Source organism: Glandiceps talaboti, chromosome 18 (genome assembly GCF_964340395.1).
Source record: "Glandiceps talaboti chromosome 18, keGlaTala1.1, whole genome shotgun sequence".
Classification (NCBI taxonomy): Eukaryota; Metazoa; Hemichordata; class Enteropneusta; family Spengelidae; genus Glandiceps; species Glandiceps talaboti.
The window spans coordinates 20,679,255-20,700,706 of NC_135566.1; the positions used below are offsets into that span (position 1 = coordinate 20,679,255).

General features: G+C 36.5%; 1 protein-coding gene across 1 annotated transcript in view; it reads left to right on the forward strand.

The window, feature by feature from the left end:
* Positions 1-21,452, forward strand: part of LOC144449821 (uncharacterized) — a 73,447-nt gene that overhangs the window by 11,986 nt on the left and 40,009 nt on the right. Inside the window, exons 5-13 of the mRNA XM_078140395.1 lie at positions 111-254; positions 830-880; positions 2,019-2,120; positions 4,620-4,818; positions 7,269-7,360; positions 7,821-7,973; positions 17,316-17,428; positions 17,970-18,129; positions 18,649-18,836. Of these exons, the coding sequence (XP_077996521.1) occupies positions 111-254; positions 830-880; positions 2,019-2,120; positions 4,620-4,818; positions 7,269-7,360; positions 7,821-7,973; positions 17,316-17,428; positions 17,970-18,129; positions 18,649-18,836 (1,202 nt within the window). The remainder of the gene's footprint in view (positions 1-110; positions 255-829; positions 881-2,018; positions 2,121-4,619; positions 4,819-7,268; positions 7,361-7,820; positions 7,974-17,315; positions 17,429-17,969; positions 18,130-18,648; positions 18,837-21,452) is intronic.

Here is a 21,452-nt window from a genome sequence, read left to right on the forward strand (position 1 = left end):
TATCATTATATAGAACTGCCAGAAAATAAATCCAGTATTTTTTTTTTGTTTTAATAGGTACAACATGACTTGTCAATAGTCTTAATTTGCTCTGTTTATTTCATTTACAGGTAGCATCATTACACCACCAGTCACTTTCATCAATGACCTTTCATCAGGAGACTTTGAAAAACCAGTCACAGAGTGGACTGAGGAGGAAGTATTGATGTGGTTGGATGTTGTAGGACTTGGTAAACATGGAGACTCATTTAAATGTGAGCGTTACTTTAAACTTTAGTATAAGTAGTAAGGCTGTGTATACATGTAGGTAAACTAGGCCTGACTTCTACATGTAACTCAAGTTGTGCTGTGTAAGGCTAGAAATTGTGAATTGAAATCTACAGGTTTCTGTGATAAACTTTGCATAGTTATGGATCTGGTCAAGTTTTTGTACTCTGTTAATACAGGCAGTTATTCTGGATCGATAAATTGATACACTAACTGAATATAAATTTTATCATTAAGGTATGCCAACTCTCCTTAAATAGTAAGAGACTGTTAAAGTAGGTAAAATCTACCACTTTATAAGAGCTTGCAAATCATTTTACCAGGGTTTCCCACAGTTATTGCTGTGTATCAATGATTACACTTCACTGTACATGTACATGTATCTTGGGAGTATTTAATTCATAAACAAGCCTGAAAGGACTGGTTATACAGGCACTTAAAATCTATGGACACAGTGTCATATACATTTATACATAGACCATACACTCAACTATCTTCTAAATAAGTTCAGTACTTTGTATTGTTTACTTAATATTGTACCACTCTTATTTCACATGTACAGCCAAACACATCACAGGCAAGCACCTAGCTGAAATAGACCTTCAGTTACTTGGTAAGTGGGTTACATTGTGACATTGCAAATACTAGATACACACTACAGTTTCACATGTACAGCCAAACACATCACAGGCAAGCACCTAGCTGAAATAGACCTTCAGTTACTTGGTAAGTGGGTTACATTGTGACATTGCAAATACTAGGTACACACAGCAGATTCACAGAGTGTCAGCTAAGTACAACAATTAATATAAAACACCACACATATATATAATTTATGTATGGAAAATATACAATACAAGTGTTGATATGCTCCCATTTTCTTATAAGTACACACAGTTAGTATGTACATAAAGTGCATATAGAGTAAAAATTGGTACTATGCTGTTATTGTTACAGTAGGTTCTGATAATACACACACATAATGTAGCTATATGTAAGAACATACACACAGTCACACACATAATGTAGCTATATGTAAGAACATACACACAGTCACACACATAATGTAGTTATATGTAAGAACATACACACAGTCACACACATAATGTAGCAATATGTAAGAACATACACAGTCACAGTACACATAATGTAGCTATATGTAAGAACATACACAGTCACACACATAATGTAGCTATATGTAAGAATATACACACAGTCACACACATAATGTAGTTATATGTAAGAACATACAGTCACAGTACACATAATGTAGGTATATATAAGAACATACACACAGTCACACACACATAATGTAGCAATATGTAAGAACATACACACAGTCACACACATAATGTAGTTATATGTAAGAACATACACACAGTCACACACATAATGTAGGTATATGTAAGAACATACACACTGTCATACACACATAATGTAGTTATATGTAAGAACATACACACAGTCACACACACATAATGTAGCTATATGTAAGAACATACACACTGTCATACACACATAATGTAGTTATATGTAAGAACATACACACAGTCACACACACATACTTTCATGCATGCAAATGTATATACTCACTTGTACACATAGTAACACATCCAATTGTATAGATCACACACAAATACCAGTTGCAAACAAACAAACACTTGTGTAGAAAATGTAAAAATAACACCCACTTTATCTTTCTCACTGATATTGTTTTGTATGACTACATGCATATCTTTTCACTTACACAGAGGATATGAATATAATGTCTGCTGATGAAAGGGAAGAAGTGCTGTCCAAAATATATGAATTATTTAATCCACCATCTGGTGTAGACCAAGACCAGCTTATGGGTAAGTATTGTGTCCAAAGTGACAATAAAACATGTCTACATATGGTATTTATGATATATAATGACAGTTATACCCCCATCAAAAAGAGTATGGATTACACACAATGATCCCAAAATCCCAAAAAGATATAGTTGATGAACTTGACCCCCCCCCCCCCCCTCCCACAGGACAACCACAACAAACTATAAAACCAAATAGTTTGAGGTGTTTAGGTGCTGGATATTGTCACACCCTTGAATTGAATTTGACAACCCCACCCCCCCACACACACAAATTCAAACCAGTTACAAATGAATGAATTTAATGAACACCCCTAAAAGTGACTGTTTTGACACACCCCCTTCCCCATAAAACACAAACAACAACAAATGAATTCATTTGACAACAGTTGTTACAAAAAAAAGTAATGAATGGATTTGACACCCACACATAAATGATGTCAAAACTTGCCAGAGCTGTATTTGTTTTCATACATTAGAAATAAAGTGTTCTGATGTGAAGATTTTGTAGAAGGATTATTTCATATTCAAACATACATTATAATATCAAACATCGTATGTGTATTCATAACTGTTTTGACAAATTATGGATAAGATCTTATAAATATAAGGGTGACAGATGGATGGTTCTTATTCATATAAAGTATGAAATGATTGCAAACCATGTTGAATGCAGTGTAATATTACAAGTCTACAAATAATTGTGTGTTAGTTTATCCAAAATTTGATATCTCAACAACAGCTAGTTAAAATATACATGTATTTGTATAAAAGATAACGGTTATATCCAGTGAACTGACTTTAAAGAATTGATGTCGGTATATCAATTTACAAAATTTACATGTTGTATATTTCCTAGGGACAAATGTCTATGTTTAGTATGATAAAAGGATGTACATTGTATGACCTAAAGCTAGAGTTGTACATTTTACACTGCCATCTGTTGCATGTAGTAGTCCTGGTTTAACTCTTTGTTAATTTGTGGACACAATGTGTATACATCGTACTAACAAATAGGGTCAATTTGTTGAACTTTTACCATAATGCTTACACGAACATAACAAGAAACATTAAATTTGTACTGTGGCATGTGGAGTACCTTATTTTGACATTGTATTAACAAAGGGGTCAATTTTAGACCATAATGCTGATACAAATATAATTATAACAAGAAACGATATACAAATGTGTTTGTACTGTGGGTGTGTACAGTACTTTATTTTGACATGATCAATTGTTTGTTGAGTTAGAGTTTGGCTGATATTTTCACTCCATCATTATGATGAGTTATAGGGGTAGGGTATTTATAAATTCTACTGAGTTTAATTTAGCAGGAAATAAAGATGAATAATCAGCAGAGATAAGAGTATTTTGTCATTTTTGACAAATTTGTTCCAAGTTATGATGGTCTCAAAAGATTAAGCTCAGAAAATTACTTTTAATCAATGTCACACAACTGCATAATATTATACGAAAGCTTTTGATTAGCTTTGTTCACCTGCTGCCACTAGATGGCATAGTACCAGATAGGTGATGAAGTTGTTTGTTCTGTCAAAAGTAGTATTTTAAATGCTACTACACAGACCATGGGTATCAGGGATTCTCTCTGCCTCTAGACAGCTGTTTTTCATGCTGAAATGATTTAACATGATTTTTACCTGATTGCCATGGTTATAAATTAACCATGGCAAGACAAGAATCCCTTGTAGTGTTCATGTACTGGTCCAGTCTAATTTTAAAGTCCACAAGAGTTTTAGCTTGGATGATGTGCTCTGGTAAATTGTTCCATTGAGATATGACGCTTTAGAGAAGAAATATTTCCTAATATACAGTCTGACTGTAGATTTTGCAAGTTATAGTGAGTGTCCTCTTGTCCTGTTGGTTTGGTGAATCTTGAATAATAGCTCATAGTCACTTTTATCAAATCCCTTGATTAAACGAAACACTTGAATCAAGTCGCCTCTCCGCCTTCGTTCTTCCAAAGTGGTTATAGTAAGTGTCCTCAGTCTATCTGCATAACTTAAATTTCTCAGTTCTGGTATCAGCTTTGTAGCTCACCTTGGTATTTTTTCGAGGAGGTCAATGTCCTTTTTATAGTGCGAGTTCCAAAACTGGGCGGCATATTCGATGTGTGGTCTGACTAAAGAGTTGAACAACTTCATGATGACAAATTTTGATTTGTGTGAAATGATCCGTTTGATGATATCTATGGACCTTTAAATATTTGAAAAGAAAAAAACAGGAAAAATGCATGACTGTGTAGTAACTGTTATGTGTCTAAGTAGAACAGTGAAATGGATGTTTTCATTAAAAATCTAGCAAATTTTGTCCAAAATGTTGAAGGAAAGAATTTAACTCAAATCCCATTGGAAACAAAGATCTTGTTCTTTGTATTGAACTCATAATAATATACAATTTCTCAAGTTCTGGCCTCTCTGTGAGTGTATTCTCTAATTTGACTGATCTTTGTTTTGACAAACTCAATTTTATTGTTTGATAGATGAAGCAAAGAAGACCAAAGGCTATGAAAGAGAGAAGTACATGGCAGCAGTGAGTGCATTAAAATCACAAGACAGTGTTCAGTTACCACCACCTAGTCTCTCCAATAGTAGTAGCACCAACAGTAGTGTCAAGTCTGTAGAAAGTAAAACAGTTGCTAAGAATGGTAGCGGAGAGACTAAGAAAAAGTCATCCTCTGGGTAAGTGGAAAACATTCATGGAACAGGACAGCTGACTGGTGAATAAGTCAACATGTTTGGATGAAAGCTTCGGTTTCATTTTCACCAAATTACAACCGTGTGTTTCTTTCAATAGCTTAAATGTCAATATTAATACAGTAACCTATACAGATGAATTTGCATCAGTATGACCAATGTAGTCTAGTTCTTATACAGTATCATTACTATTTACACCTCCACTAGTCTAGTTCCTATACAGTATCATTACCATTTACACCTCCACTAGTCTAGTTCCTAAACAGTATCGGTACGATTTATACCTTCACTAGTCTAGTTCCTATACAGTATTGTTACGATTTACACCTTCACTAGTCTAGTTCCTATACAGTATCATTACCATTTACACCTCCACTAGTCTAGTTCCTATACAGTATCATTACCATTTACACCTCCACTAGTCTAGTTCCTATACAGTATCATTACTATTTACACCTCCACTAGTCTAGTTCCTATACAGTATCATTACCATTTACACCTCCACTAGTCTAGTTCCTATACAGTATCATTACCATTTACACCTCCACTAGTCTAGTTCTTATACAGTATCATTACTATTTACACCTCCACTAGTCTAGTTCCTATACAGTATCATTACCATTTACACCTCCACTAGTCTAGTTCCTATACAGTATCATTACCATTTACACCTCCACTAGTCTAGTTCCTATACAGTATCATTACCATTTACACCTCCACTAGTCTAGTTCCTATACAGTATCATTACCATTTACACCTCCACTAGTCTAGTTCCTATACAGTATCATTACCATTTACACCTCCACTAGTCTAGTTCCTATACAGTATCATTACCATTTACACTTCCACTAGTCTAGTTAGTCCCCGCCGGACAAAGTCCGGGACGAGGACTTATGGATTGGGTTCCGTCTGTCCGTCCGTCCGTCCGCAGCTGTTTCTTGGAGATGCCTGGACCGATTTTTTTCAAACTTGGTACAGGGGCAACATACAATGGCATACATATGCACGTCAATTTGTTTCATGATATGATCCAATATGGCCGCCTAGCAGCCATTTTGTTTGCAAATTTTCCCTGTCTAAGGCCATAACTCAGACATGCTTGAATAGATCTCATTCAAAGTTGGTATTAGAACAGTGTTCTATGGCATATATGTGCATATTCATTGTTGTCATGATACGATCCAATATGGCCGCCTGGCAGCCATTTTGTTCGTGAATTTTCATGTCCAAAGCCATAACTCAGACATGCTTGAACAGATCTCATTCAAAGTTGGTATTAGGACAGTGTTCTATGACATACATGTGCATATTCATTTTCATTGTGTTACGATCCAATATGGCTGCCTGGCAGCCATTTTGTTTGCGAATTTTCCATGTCCAAAGCCATAACTCAGACATGCTTGACCAGATCTCATTCACAGTTGGTATTAAGACAGTGTTCTATGACATACATGTGCATATCCATTTGTTGTCATGATACGAGCCAATATGGCCGCCTAGCAGCCATTTTGTTTGTGAATTTTCCATGTCCAAAGCCATAACTCGGACATGCTTGAACATATCTCATTCAAAGTTGGTATTAGGACAGTGTTCTATGACATATATGTGCATATTCATTGTTGTTGTGATACGATCCAATATGGCTGCCTGGCAGCCATTTTGTTTGCGATTTTTCTATGTCCAAAGCCATAACTCAGACATGCTTGAACAGATCTCATTCAAAGTTGGTATTAGGACAGTGTTCTATGACATACATGTGCATATCCATTTTCTTCATGATACGATCCCCCATATCCGACCCATCCTTTATTGTTTTAGGCATGTTCCATGTCCAACAAGCAGACACAACATTTCTAAGTCTGTTTGATTTAGGTTCACAAGTGTTGTTGCGTGATCAGAGTAGTGATAATTCCTTAAAACCCAATCATAACGGGGACTATGTCATTCTCAATGACTTGTTCCTATACAGTATCGTTACCATTTACACCTCCACTCACAGTTCCTATACAGTATCATTACCATTTACACCTCCACTAGTCTAGTTCCTATACAGTATCGTTACCATTTACACCTCCACTCACAGTTCCTATACACTATCATTATCATTTACACCTCCACTAGTCTAGTTCCTATACAGTATCATTACCATTTACACCTCCACTAGTCTAGTTCCTATACAGTATCATTACCATTTACACCTCCACTAGTCTAGTTCCTATACAGTATCGTTACCATTTACACCTCCACTCACAGTTCCTATACAGTATCATTACCATTTACACCTCCACTCACAGTTCAGAAATGATATAGGACATTACACATCATGATTGATTCAGGGATACATTTGTGATAACACATCATATCTTACAGACTATATTACTTAGTGATGATTGTGAAAAGAGTAGCGTTATTAACAGGATTAACATTTCTTGCAGATTATCCAAATTCAAAGGTGTGATAAATCCCAAGAAGAAAACTGTGAAAGACTCCAACACAGTCCAAGTATGGTCCAGTATTACTCAGCCAGGTATGAGTTACATAGTAAACTTTTAGAAATCTTTGAATGTGTATGGGAAGATGATACATTGTATGTCAAGGGCTGTTTGTCACCTTAGACCTGCTGTAAGCAGAAGTAACAGGCAATCAAATGAAGCATTTTGAATGAAGGGTGGCTGCAAACCAGAGGGCTGTTCATTGAAAGATTGTCACTAAACCGATCCCAGAGATGAAATCCAAGATGGCTGCCCATCAAATTGTACATTTCTTTTCAAAATTGAAAGTTTTGGAGAGTTTCGATAATTTTGATAACTTGTTTTTGCATTAATTTGAGGTTTGAACCCAAAGTGTTTGTCAATCAAATCCTTCCATTGTAAATATTGAAAGGTTTGGAGAATTCAAAGGCAACTACATTTTTGTAATTAGTGAGATTTGTATCCAAAATTCAAGTTCAAAATTGTTTCTAATTAAACTTCATATCTTTTTTGAAGGCAAATCAAGGTGTGATTCCTTCCAAGTGACTGACTCTACAACAACTGAAGAGTTAATCCACCAATGCCTGGATACTCAGAACCTTATAGAGGACCATAGACTTTACTGTATTGTCGAAGCACCTATAGAAAGTAATGACATTGATGAAGCAGGTAAAATCTTTATTTATGTAAAAAAAAAAAAACTTCCTAAAAAGTCAATTAATACTATTGTAATATTTAATGTTGGAGTGCCTCATATACTGATTGAACACTTGGTGAGAGACATGCAGGTTGTAGTGTTCGTAGACATACTGATTGAACACTTGGGGAGAGACATGCAGGTTGCAGTGTTCGTAGAAATACTGATTGAACACTTGGTGAGAGACATGTACCAATGTAGGTTGCAGTGTTCGTAGACATACTATTTAACAGTTTAATGGTATTTGTTTTGATATGCCTACATGGAATTGTAATGAATGAAAACAATTAATGTGTTACATTTTGAAATTATCCCATAGTATAGTAGAGAGTGATTAGTTACCACGCACCAGAGTCTGAATTATTCAACTTGTGGGATTTTTAGTTATAGCGCCCTCTATAGACATTATATTTCACCACGTCATTGTGATGTGACACAGAAGTAGTCTCAGTTACCCACATTCACCACTGGTGTCTCTCTTCTTCCTGCTACCCCAGCAGTTCTGGGAAATGCTTTTTTGAACATTTTAATCCAAGATTGCTGCATTCGCAGTCTGTCTACACAACCGTACCCTTAGCATCACAGTTAGGTGGTGAGTCTAGGTAACAGAGTATAGTAAGAACCCCTAGTTAGGTGGTGAGTCTAGGTAACAGAGTATACAGAGAGGATGAAACTATGACATTTTCCATCTTGCACTTTGAACTTTCAACTCTGACACATATGGTGCTATCATGATGATTGCTGGTTAGGAAATAGGGGTAAACATTCACAAAACAACTCTGAGTCAGTAATTTGATGAATTTACTTGGGATTGTGTTTATTTGTGATAACCTTCCAATTATAGACGTCACATTTTGTAAACATAGTGAAGTTTCTATTAACTAATTGATGTTTTTTTGTATTGTTAAATATTTCCTTGTTTGTTCTTTTTGGGTCCCTTTCTCCTCCAACTACAGTATCAGCTTTGATGTACCAAGGTAGGGTACAGTGTATGGTAGTGTAGCTGATAACACCATTACATCCATCTTAAATACATGAGTAAAAACCACCGATAAAACTGCTTAGAATCATAACTCTCGCCTGTTCCTCATATAAGAAAAACTGCTACTGGTAATAACTGTACATCAGTTTTAAGCCAATTGTAGGAAAACACAATATTGACAAAAATAGTGAACATATTAGAATTACTGTTTTACCTGGTTTACAATGTACATTGGCTATTATAGATGTAAGTGAGAAACAGGCTGTAGATGTAACTGAGGAACAGGTTGTAGATGTTATAAATTTTATAATAAATGTGTGCATGCTTTCACATATTATGTCTCACATTCATTTGCAAACCTAAAGATTTGTTAAAATGTATTTGAATGTGACACGACACACCGATAATAAAATCCCATATATATAATGAAATCATTGATTGAACTCGCTAACTTGAGATAGCAAGCATTATTCCAAACTTAACTATGGCTTTGCTGAACCTAATACATTCTCCCACCTTGTATAATAACATGCATGCAACATAATATATTTTGATAAATTTATTCCTTGGCTGTCAATATTTTTAGTCAGGTGCTACCAAATGATACTGCATTGAATGAATCTGATCTTCTTGACATAGTATTGTAATATGCGAAATGATTTGTTGTTATGGGTACTCTTGTTGCTATGGGCAACAATTAAAAGAGTGTCCACAGCAGTTTATATTTCTGTACAATGCTGTTGTATTTCATTTTAAAATATTTAAAAAAATACCATACTCAAAAGGTAACATTTCGACAATTGATATTACTACATATTTGCTGTAAATTTTGTGTTAATTGTTTGTATAGTTTGTTTGTATCTAATAAGTAGATCAGTGTATACTATTACTATAAAGATGCAAAGTTTGTCATGCAGACTAGGTACTACTCAAGGAATAAATTGTGCAATAAAAGTATTGAGAGGTAGTGTGGGTGCAAATTATGGCTTGTTTACATATCACTTTATGTACACATATGTAAACATGGACGCAGTCCAGAAATATAGTTTCTTGATTGTCCAAGTTGTTGAATATAACTTTATAAGTTTCGAGAAAATTAATATTGTGAATGTTACATATGAAAACCAGTATATAGTAATATTATAATCATTTTCCTTGCATGTTTCATTTTTTTTAAAATGTCAAAATGTTACTGTTTTGAGTATGGTAATTTTTTTGATATTTTCACTATCAGTATCATACAATATCAGAATATCTTTTCCTATGAATCTGATAAAGGTAAAGATCTGTATAGTTCTGGACTGTGCCGCTAACTTTGGTGATAATGGCTTGAAATTCATGCTAATTGTAATATTCCTGCTTTCTAAACACACTTGGCAGTTGGAATATAAGTGTTGGCAAATGTTTGCAATATACTGGGCATGAATTAATGGATGCATGGCTGTGTAGAAGAAGTCCTGACAAATGGTCACCTCTCCAATTAATTATCAAACAGTAATTGTTTGTATCAGGTGAAATGTTAAATATGATCAGCCAAAGTAAAATATAATTTGTAAACATTAAGTATTTCAGTAACCAGTATCTTCAGAGTACATTTCTATTAAAATCTGAACCCAAGAAACCTTCTGTTTGCTCAAATCAAGTTTAGTTTGTCAAAAATTTTACCGACTAATATTCTTATTGATATTCAGATTAAATGTTCCAGCATTGATTCAGAGTTTCTAACTGTACAGTCAACCCATATGGTGTCCATGCATTCAGAATGCCCAGTATATACATGTGTAATGTCTTTAATGGTTTTAATGTCTACTTGCTTGTTTGGCTTGGGGTGAAACTCTGTATATCCATAGGTGCTGTGGAGTGTTCAAATATAGAAAGATTGGCAAATTAAAATCCTTACACTGCTAAAGAATGTCACTCACTATGCTTCAATGTACACTTCATTTTATTTTCTTTCAATTCTAACAGTTCTTGAATGTCAATGAAATCAACCATATTATACTAATTAATGATTCCTACATGTAGATTGATAATAAAGATAAAAATATCATTAGTCTTCCTTTACCCTAAATCATAACTTTGATAATACTTATTCTAAAAGATAAACTGGTGTAATGGTCGTCCATAGATTAATATTAAGACTGAGATGACTTTTCCTAATCCTACATGTCAACCCCTTGCCCTCCCCTCCCATCCCATCCCATCCTATCCTATCCCAGGGTAAATAATACTCAAGCTGAATACATTATAGTAATGTTGTATATTAATTTATCATCAATTTATTTATTTATTAAGAGTGGTTCATTTCCTGCGTAATATAAATGAGAATTTCATGACGGATAGATAGATGCATTGTAGAGACAGATATCACAATACATGTACAATGTAAACCCTTCTTTATTGATAGCAGTGTTTCACAGTGTAAGGCAGCTGAAAGTTCTGCTGGTCTAGACATGTTATACATCTCCTAAGTGACAGCTGAAAGTTCTGCTGGTCTAGACATGTTATACATGTCCTAAGTGACAGCTGAAAGTTCTGCTGGTCTAGACATGTTATACATGTCCTAAGTGACAGTTGAAAGCTCTGTTGGTCTAGACATGTTATACATCTCCTAAGTGACAGTTGAAAGCTCTGTTGGTCTAGACATGTTATACATCTCCTAAGTGACAGCTGAAAGTTCTGTTGGTCTAGACATGTTAAACATCTCCTAAGTGACAGCTGAAAGCTCTGTTGGTCTAGACATGTTATACATCTCCTAAGTGACAGCTGAAAGTTCTGTTGGTCTAGACATGTTAAACATCTCCTAAGTGACAGTTGAAAGCTCTGCTGGTCTAGACATGTTATACATCTCCTAAGTGACAGTTGAAAGCTCTGTTGGTCTAGACATGTTATACATCTCCTAGGTGACAGCTGAAAGCTCTGTTGGTCTAGACATGTTATACATCTCCTAAGTGACAGCTGAAAGTTCTGCTGGTCTAGACATGTTATACATCTCCTAAGTGACAGCTGAAAGTTCTGCTGGTCTAGACATGTTATACATCTCCTAAGTGACAGTTGAAAGCTCTGTTGGTCTAGACATGTTATACATCTCCTAAGTGACAGTTGAAAGCTCTGTTGGTCTAGACATGTTATACATCTCCTAAGTGACAGCTGAAAGTTCTGCTGGTCTAGACATGTTATACATCTCCTAAGTGACAGCTGAAAGTTCTGTTGCTCTAGACATGTTATACATCTCCTAAGTGACAGCTGAAAGTTCTGTTGGTCTAGACATGTTATACATCTCCTAAGTGACAGCTGAAAGCTCTGTTGGTCTAGACATGTTATACATCTCCTAAGTGACAGCTGAAAGCTCTGTTGGTCTAGACATGTTATACATCTCCTAAGTGACAGCTGAAAGTTCTGTTGGTCTAGACATGTTATACATCTCCTAGGTGACAGCTGAAAGTTCTGTTGGTCTAGACATGTTATACATCTCCTAGGTGACAGCTGAAAGTACTGTTGGTCTAGACATGTTATACATCTCCTAAGTGACAGTTGAAAGCTCTGTTGGTCTAGACATGTTATACATCTCCTAAGTGACAGTTGAAAGCTCTGTTGGTCTAGACATGTTATACATCTCCTAAGTGACAGCTGAAAGTTCTGTTGGTCTAGACATGTTATACATCTCCTAAGTGACAGCTGAAAGTTCTGTTGGTCTAGACATGTTATACATCTCCTAAGTGACAGCTGAAAGCTCTGTTGGTCTAGACATGTTATACATCTCCTAGGTGACAGCTGAAAGTTCTGCTGGTCTAGACATGTTATACATCTCCTAAGTGACAGCTGAAAGTTCTGTTGGTCTAGACATGTTATACATCTCCTAAGTGACAGCTGAAAGCTCTGTTGGTCTAGACATGTTATACATCTCCTAAGTGACAGCTGAAAGTTCTGTTGGTCTAGACATGTTATACATCTCCTAAGTGACAGCTGAAAGTTCTGTTGGTCTAGACATGTTATACATCTCCTAAGTGACAGCTGTAAGCTCTGCTGGTCTAGACATGTTATACATCTCCTAAGTGACAGCTGAAAGTTCTGTTGGTCTAGACATGTTATACATCTCCTAAGTGACAGCTGAAAGTTCTGTTGGTCTAGACATGTTATACATCTCCTAAGTGACAGCTGAAAGTTCTGCTGGTCTAGACATGTTATACATCTCCTAAGTGACAGTTGAAAGCTCTGTTGGTCTAGACATGTTATACATATCCTAAGTGACAGCTGAAAGTTCTGCTGGTCTAGACATGTTATACATCTCCTAAGTGACAGCTGAAAGCTCTGTTGGTCTAGACATGTTATACATCTCCTAAGTGACAGCTGAAAGTTCTGTTGGTCTAGACATGTTATACATCTCCTAAGTGACAGTTGAAAGCTCTGTTGGTCTAGACATGTTATACATCTCCTAAGTGACAGCTGAAAGTTCTGCTGGTCTAGACATGTTATACATCTCCTAAGTGACAGCTGAAAGCTCAGTTGGTCTAGACATGTTATACATCTCCTAGGTGACAGCTGAAAGTTCTGTTGGTCTAGACATGTTATACATCTCCTAGGTGACAGCTGAAAGTTCTGTTGGTCTAGACATGTTATACATCTCCTAGGTGACAGCTGAAAGCTCTGTTGGTCTAGACATGTTATACATCTCCTAAGTGACAGCTGAAAGTTCTGTTGGTCTAGACATGTTATACATCTCCTAAGTGACAGCTGAAAGCTCTGTTGGTCTAGACATGTTATACATCTCCTGGGTGACAGCTGAAAGTTCTGCTGGTCTAGACATGTTATACATCTCCTAAGTGACAGCTGAAAGTTCTGTTGGTCTAGACATGTTATACATCTCCTAAGTGACAGTTGAAAGCTCTGTTGGTCTAGACATGTTATACATCTCCTAGGTGACAGCTGAAAGTTCTGCTGGTCTAGACATGTTATACATCTCCTAAGTGACAGCTGAAAGTTCTGTTGGTCTAGACATGTTATACATCTCCTAAGTGACAGCTGAAAGCTCTGTTGGTCTAGACATGTTATACATCTCCTAAGTGACAGCTGAAAGTTCTGTTGGTCTAGACATGTTATACATCTCCTAAGTGACAGCTGAAAGTTCTGTTGGTCTAGACATGTTATACATCTCCTAAGTGACAGCTGTAAGCTCTGCTGGTCTAGACATGTTATACATCTCCTAAGTGACAGCTGAAAGTTCTGTTGGTCTAGACATGTTATACATCTCCTAAGTGACAGCTGAAAGTTCTGCTGGTCTAGACATGTTATACATCTCCTAAGTGACAGCTGAAAGTTCTGCTGGTCTAGACATGTTATACATCTCCTAAGTGACAGCTGAAAGCTCTGTTGGTCTAGACATGTTATACATATCCTAAGTGACAGCTGAAAGTTCTGCTGGTCTAGACATGTTATACATCTCCTAAGTGACAGCTGAAAGCTCTGTTGGTCTAGACATGTTATACATCTCCTAAGTGACAGCTGAAAGTTCTGTTGGTCTAGACATGTTATACATCTCCTAAGTGACAGTTGAAAGCTCTGTTGGTCTAGACATGTTATACATCTCCTAAGTGACAGCTGAAAGTTCTGCTGGTCTAGACATGTTATACATCTCCTAAGTGACAGCTGAAAGCTCTGTTGGTCTAGACATGTTATACATCTCCTAAGTGACAGCTGAAAGTTCTGCTGGTCTAGACATGTTATACATCTCCTAAGTGACAGCTGAAAGCTCTGTTGGTCTAGACATGTTATACATCTCCTAAGTGACAGCTGAAAGTTCTGTTGGTCTAGACATGTTATACATCTCCTAAGTGACAGTTGAAAGCTCTGTTGGTCTAGACATGTTATACATCTCCTAAGTGACAGCTGAAAGTTCTGCTGGTCTAGACATGTTATACATCTCCTAAGTGACAGCTGAAAGCTCAGTTGGTCTAGACATGTTATACATCTCCTAGGTGACAGCTGAAAGTTCTGTTGGTCTAGACATGTTATACATCTCCTAAGTGACAGCTGAAAGCTCTGCTGGTCTAGACATGTTATACATCTCCTGAGTGACAGCTGAAAGTTCTGTTGGTCTAGACATGTTATACATCTCCTAGGTGACAGCTGAAAGTTCTGTTGGTCTAGACATGTTATACATCTCCTAAGTGACAGCTGAAAGCTCTGTTGGTCTAGACATGTTATACATCTCCTAGGTGACAGCTGAAAGCTCTGTTGGTCTAGACATGTTATACATCTCCTAAGTGACAGCTGAAAGCTCTGTTGGTCTAGACATGTTATACATCTCCTAAGTGACAGCTGAAAGCTCTGCTGGTCTAGACATGTTATACGTCTCCTGAGTGACAGCTGAAAGTTCTGCTGGTCTAGACATGTTATACATCTCCTAGGTGACAGCTGAAAGTTCTGTTGGTCTAGACATGTTATACATCTCCTAAGTGACAGCTGAAAGCTCTGTTGGTCTAGACATGTTATACATCTCCTAAGTGACAGCTGAAAGCTCTGCTGGTCTAGACATGTTATACATCTCCTAAGTGACAGCTGAAAGCTCTGTTGGTCTAGACATGTTATACATCTCCTGAGTGACAGCTGAAAGTTCTGCTGGTCTAGACATGTTATACATCTCCTAAGTGACAGCTGAAAGCTCTGTTGGTCTAGACATGTTATACATCTCCTGAGTGACAGCTGAAAGTTCTGCTGGTCTAGACATGTTATACATCTCCTAAGTGACAGCTGAAAGCTCTGTTGGTCTAGACATGTTAAACATCTCCTAAGTGACAACTGAAAGTTCTGTTGGTCTAGACATGTTATACATCTCCTGAGTGACAGCTGAAAGTTCTGCTGGTCTAGACATGTTATACATCTCCTAAGTGACAGCTGAAAGCTCTGTTGGTCTAGACATGTTATACATCTCCTAGGTGACAGCTGAAAGTTCTGCTGGTCTAGACATGTTATACATCTCCTAAGTGACAGCTGAAAGCTCTGTTGGTCTAGACATGTTAAACATCTCCTAAATGACAACTGAAAGTTCTGTTGCTCTAGACATGTTATACATCTCCTAGGTGACAGCTGAAAGTTCTGTTGGTCTAGACATGTTATACATATCCTAAGTGACAGCTGAAAGTTCTGTTGGTCTAGACATGTTATACATCTCCTAAGTGACAGCTGAAAGCTCTGTTAGTCAAGACATGTTATACATCTCCTAAGTGACAGCTGAAAGTTCTGTTGGTCTAGACATGTTATACATCTCCTAAGTGACAGCTGAAAGTTCTGCTGGTCTAGACATGTTATACATCTCCTAAGTGACAGCTGAAAGTTCTGTTGGTCTAGACATGTTAAACATCTCCTAAGTGACAGCTGAAAGTTCTGTTGGTCTAGACATGTTATACATCTCTGGATTACAGTACATCAGGAATACCCATGACTTGTAATTACATGTAATAGATTTAAAGCTATATCTACCAAAGACAGCTGCAATACATTTTGAAACATTGCTATTGACAAATATATAATTAATAATAAGTGTCGTATAGATTGGTGAATGGGTTCAATTCATGTAAACCAATGTGTGAAGGTAAATAATGAACAATTTATCCTGCCCATGCACACTATAGATAACATGAACCTTGTTGTCAATGCCAACATAACGTTAACTTGTGAAAAGAGTGTCATTCCTTCTGATGTTATGAAATTACAGTACTGTTGGTTTTTTTTGTTTTCAACAAAACATTTGTTGTTGTAAACTATGGTGTTATGAGGAAAGGTTACAATTATTTCCTTCAATTTACCTTGTTTTGAATGCATTGGCATAGACAAGCAACCAGTATTGAAAGGGAAACAGTTTTATAACTACTGTCTACAGAAAGTGGTTGGTCAGATAAATTTTGATTTGTGACCAGTTATCAGTGAAAATAGTCACAAACGAAAAATAATATTTTACTTCTTGATACTTATCATTCAAACCTTTGTGAATCAAATGTATCATTTCTTGTATATTGTAATCACATCAGTTGAAGGCAGACTTACAATTTGATAACTTATATTTTGCAGAGCAATATCCCACCTTTATATTGCTAACTATCCATTTTGCAAACTCAGATTCATATATCACATATGCTTCACAATTGTGCAAATCAAACAAATTCATAATCATAATCATCTGTAAAACCAAATTTGCTTCTTTTTTTTGATGGAAATCAAATCTGATACAGTGTGAGTCACATGATTAATTATTTTCATTGAAAGAAAGGAAGCTGACAGTTTTGTCAGAGCCTTCCATGGACATAGTTAATTGTAGTTTGTTGATTTTGTTTAGTTCCAGAAAGAGAGCTTAGAGTGAATGAACAACCGCTAAAAATACAGAAGAGTTGGCCAGACCTTTCATCTTATCGTTTTGAACTGCGACAAAGACAAGGTGGATCTATAAAGGTATGTATGTAATGTCAAACTAATGTTATGATTTGTTTACAAATGTATTTGAACTTGAAGTACATTAGCCTTAGCTCTGTTGATGTTGTAAGCGGCGATGCTTTGCTATCTCAGGGAGATTGGTTTTAACCCCAGAAATGGACAAGGGTTCTCAGGGGGCTGCTGCATTTAGATTCTATCCGTCCATTTCCATTTCATTAACTAAAGTTTGACCTTGATTATAAAACTTAACCACTACTCTATGACAGTGTCCCACCAAGATAATTTATAACAACCAGATGTAATGCAACTGGTCACAGTGGTGCAAGACAGTTGTGTGACTCATTGCTTTGCTGATTGACAGGTAGTCAGTGATAACACACTCAAGAAGTAGGGTTCAGCCACCTTGAAATGTATGGTTTCACATTGATATTATAGACAATGTCAGTGGAAAGTGCTATAAACACATACAGGTATATGTGTTGTCTGTATCTGAAAGAAGTTGATCAGTACTTGGCTCATATTTTGTTTCTAATTCCCATCTATTTTAAATTATCTGCAGATTATGGATCGTATTACTGGTCACAAAGCAAATGGTAAAACTGTGACTGTATCTCCATCAACTCCTTGTTATCAAGTTCTAGAGCTTGTACTCAAGAAGTTTGATATGAAAAATGTAGACACTTCTCTGTTCTGTCTGTTGGAACTTGATAGTAATGGAGGTAAGAAGCCCTGAGAGGTATTTACATTTACCAAAAACTAGCTAGTACCTGAGTAAGTGTGTTTATGATAGGTCTCAGTGTTTCAACATAGCTAATCAACCAGGTCTAGCTAACTTGGGCACTTTTGACAATTTTTCTCCATTGCTCTTTTTGGGGCATAATTGCTGGCAGGTTGCATCAGTTTATACCAGAGTCTGATTCCAAAGTATCAACAAAGGTAGCAGGATAACTCTCCACAATTGTTACACATTATACTGATGTTTTACTTTAGAACCCTGTATAGTGACTGGGGCAAAAGAACACTAGATGACATGTTGTGAGTAATAGCCATCTAGAAGTATCATGAAATGACTGCTTGACATGATTTCACTCTGGTCATAGATATGAATCATTACCATAGTTTGTTTGTTTGTTGAGTCTTGTCTGGACAGCCTATTCAAGACTTCAAATGACTGCTGAAATTACTATCATCCGTTGCCATAGATAATGACCTATTCTCACTTATTCTGTCTGTTGAAGATTTAAGACTTGTACAAGACATGGAGATTCCTGCCCAGCTCAACTCAGATAGATTCATCTTATGTGACAAAGCCAACATGGAGAATCAAATGGCTATAACTGAAGACAGAGAGAATAATGACATTGATGTCCTACGCAGACACTCATCTTCTAATTCACAGAACTCAAAGTTGTCATCATCGTCTAAGGTAAGACCTGGGAAGGATATTTGACACCTTGTTTCCTATCTGATACCCTGATATGCATATGGATGTATTGGCAGATCTGGGTGCTTTCATTGTGCTTGTTCTCTAGTTTGTATTTTTATTAGCTAAGGGTGATTTTTTTATCGGCTGGTCAGACAGAATTACAGTACAACTCCTCTTGAATGTTTCCATGCTCTGCTATAATAGTGCTAGATGGCATGTGCTTGAAAGTCATGCATGTTGTCAGGAAGGAGGATTATGACAGAATTTATGTTTTGTGGTACGATGGGTTGTGTCTATATATTCTGTACGTTGTGGTCCAGCTATGATAATAATCTTTATTGATGAGCAGTGACCTAGTGCCCTAGTGTTTGACGATGATTTCAACCATTGCTGCCTGGTCTGTTTCATTCATTCTCTACATCATGACTGAATTCTAAGGGAGAACTCGTCCCAGAAACTGATTTTATAGAAATAAATCACAGAGGAACTAAATCCATGTATTTTCATATAGGAGTGGGTAGTATAAAGTGTCTGTTATTGAATCTCATATCTGTTTCTGCATGTTGTGGCCCACAGCATGTGGTTTTCTATCTTGTCACCTAAAGCATGTTTTCACAGATATAGGTTTGGTGTAACACTAGAATTGTAAATGTTAGTGCATAATATCATTGTTCTAAATGTTAATGCACGTTATATGCAGGGAAGTATAAACTCAGTGGGTTCTACACCAGAATCTCTCAAACCCAAGCTAGATAAGTTGAACCAAGTGGAGGCTGAGGTAAGGAGGACCAAAAACAAAATGAAGTTAACAATTCAACCCCTCATCCAAATTCCCATCCAACAAAACTAACTGTATACCGCATAATGTGTCTGTTTGTATGGGTATTTTTTTTATGCATGTCTGTTTCATATATGTTACATATATTATGTATATGTCTGGTTCTATGGGTGTTTTTATACATGTGTGTTTTCTATAATATATTTTACCTGTGTATGTCTGGTTCCATGAATATTCTATCAATATTTGGATGTTTTTTGGGGGTATTTGTATTATTTCTACTAAATACTTAGCCTAACTTAATTTTGGTCTTTGGATTGCCAATGATGTGTCAATAACTCCTGGAATGCCATACTAGTGTGTACAATGCCATACTAGAGTGTACATTGCCATACTAGTGTGTACAATGCCATACTAGAGTGTACATTGCCATACTAGTATATACAATGCTATACTAGAGTGTACATTGCCATACTAGAGTGTACATTGCCATACTAGTGTGTACAATGCCATACTAGAGTGTACATTGCCATACTAGTATATACAATGCTATACTAGAGTGTACATTGCCATACTAGAGTGTACATTGCCATACTAGAGTGTACAATGCCATACTAGAGTGTAGATTGCCATACTAGAGTGTACAATGCCATACTAGTATATACAATGCCATACTAGTGTGTACAATGCCATACTAGAGTGTACAATGCCATACTAGTGTGTACAATGCCATACTAGTGTGTACATTGCCATACTAGAGTGTACATTGCCATACTAGTGTATACAATGCTATACTAGTGTGTACATTGCCATACTAGTGTGTACATTGCCATACTAGAGTGTACATTGCCATACTAGTATATACAATGCTATACTAGAGTGTACATTGCCATACTAGTGTGTACAATGCCATACTAGTGTGTACATTGTACATTGCCATACTAGAGTGTACATTGCCATACTAGAGTGTACATTGCCATACTAGTATATACAATGCTATACTAGAGTGTACATTGCCATACTAGAGTGTACATTGCCATACTAGAGTGTACAATGCCATACTAGAGTGTAGATTGCCATACTAGAGTGTACAATGCCATACTAGTATATACAATGCTATACTAGAGTGTACATTGCCATACTAGTGTGTACAATGCCATACTAGTATATACAATGCCATACTAGTGTGTACAATGCCATACTAGAGTGTACAATGCCATACTAGTGTGTACAATGCCATACTAGTGTGTACATTGCCATACTAGAGTGTACATTGCCATACTAGTGTATACAATGCTATACTAGTGTGTACATTGCCATACTAGTGTGTACATTGCCATACTAGAGTGTACATTGCCATACTAGTGTGTACATTGCCATACTAGTGTGTACATTGCCATACTAGTGTGTACAATGCCATACTAGAGTGTACATTGCCATACTAGTGTGTACATTGCCATACTAGAGTGTACATTGCCATACTAGTGTATACAATGCTATACTAGTGTGTACATTGCCATACTAGTGTGTACATTGCCATACTAGAGTGTACATTGCCATACTAGTGTGTACATTGCCATACTAGTGTGTACAATGCCATACTAGTGTGTACAATGCCATACTAGAGTGTACAATGCCATACTAGTGTGTACAATGCCATACGAGTGTGTACAATGCCATACTAGTGTGTACAATGCCATACGAGTGTGTACAATGCCATACTAGTGTGTACAATGCCATACTAGAGTGTACAATGCCATACTAGTGTGTACAATGCCATACTAGTGTGTACAATGCCATACTAGAGTGTACAATGCCATACTAGTGTGTACAATGCC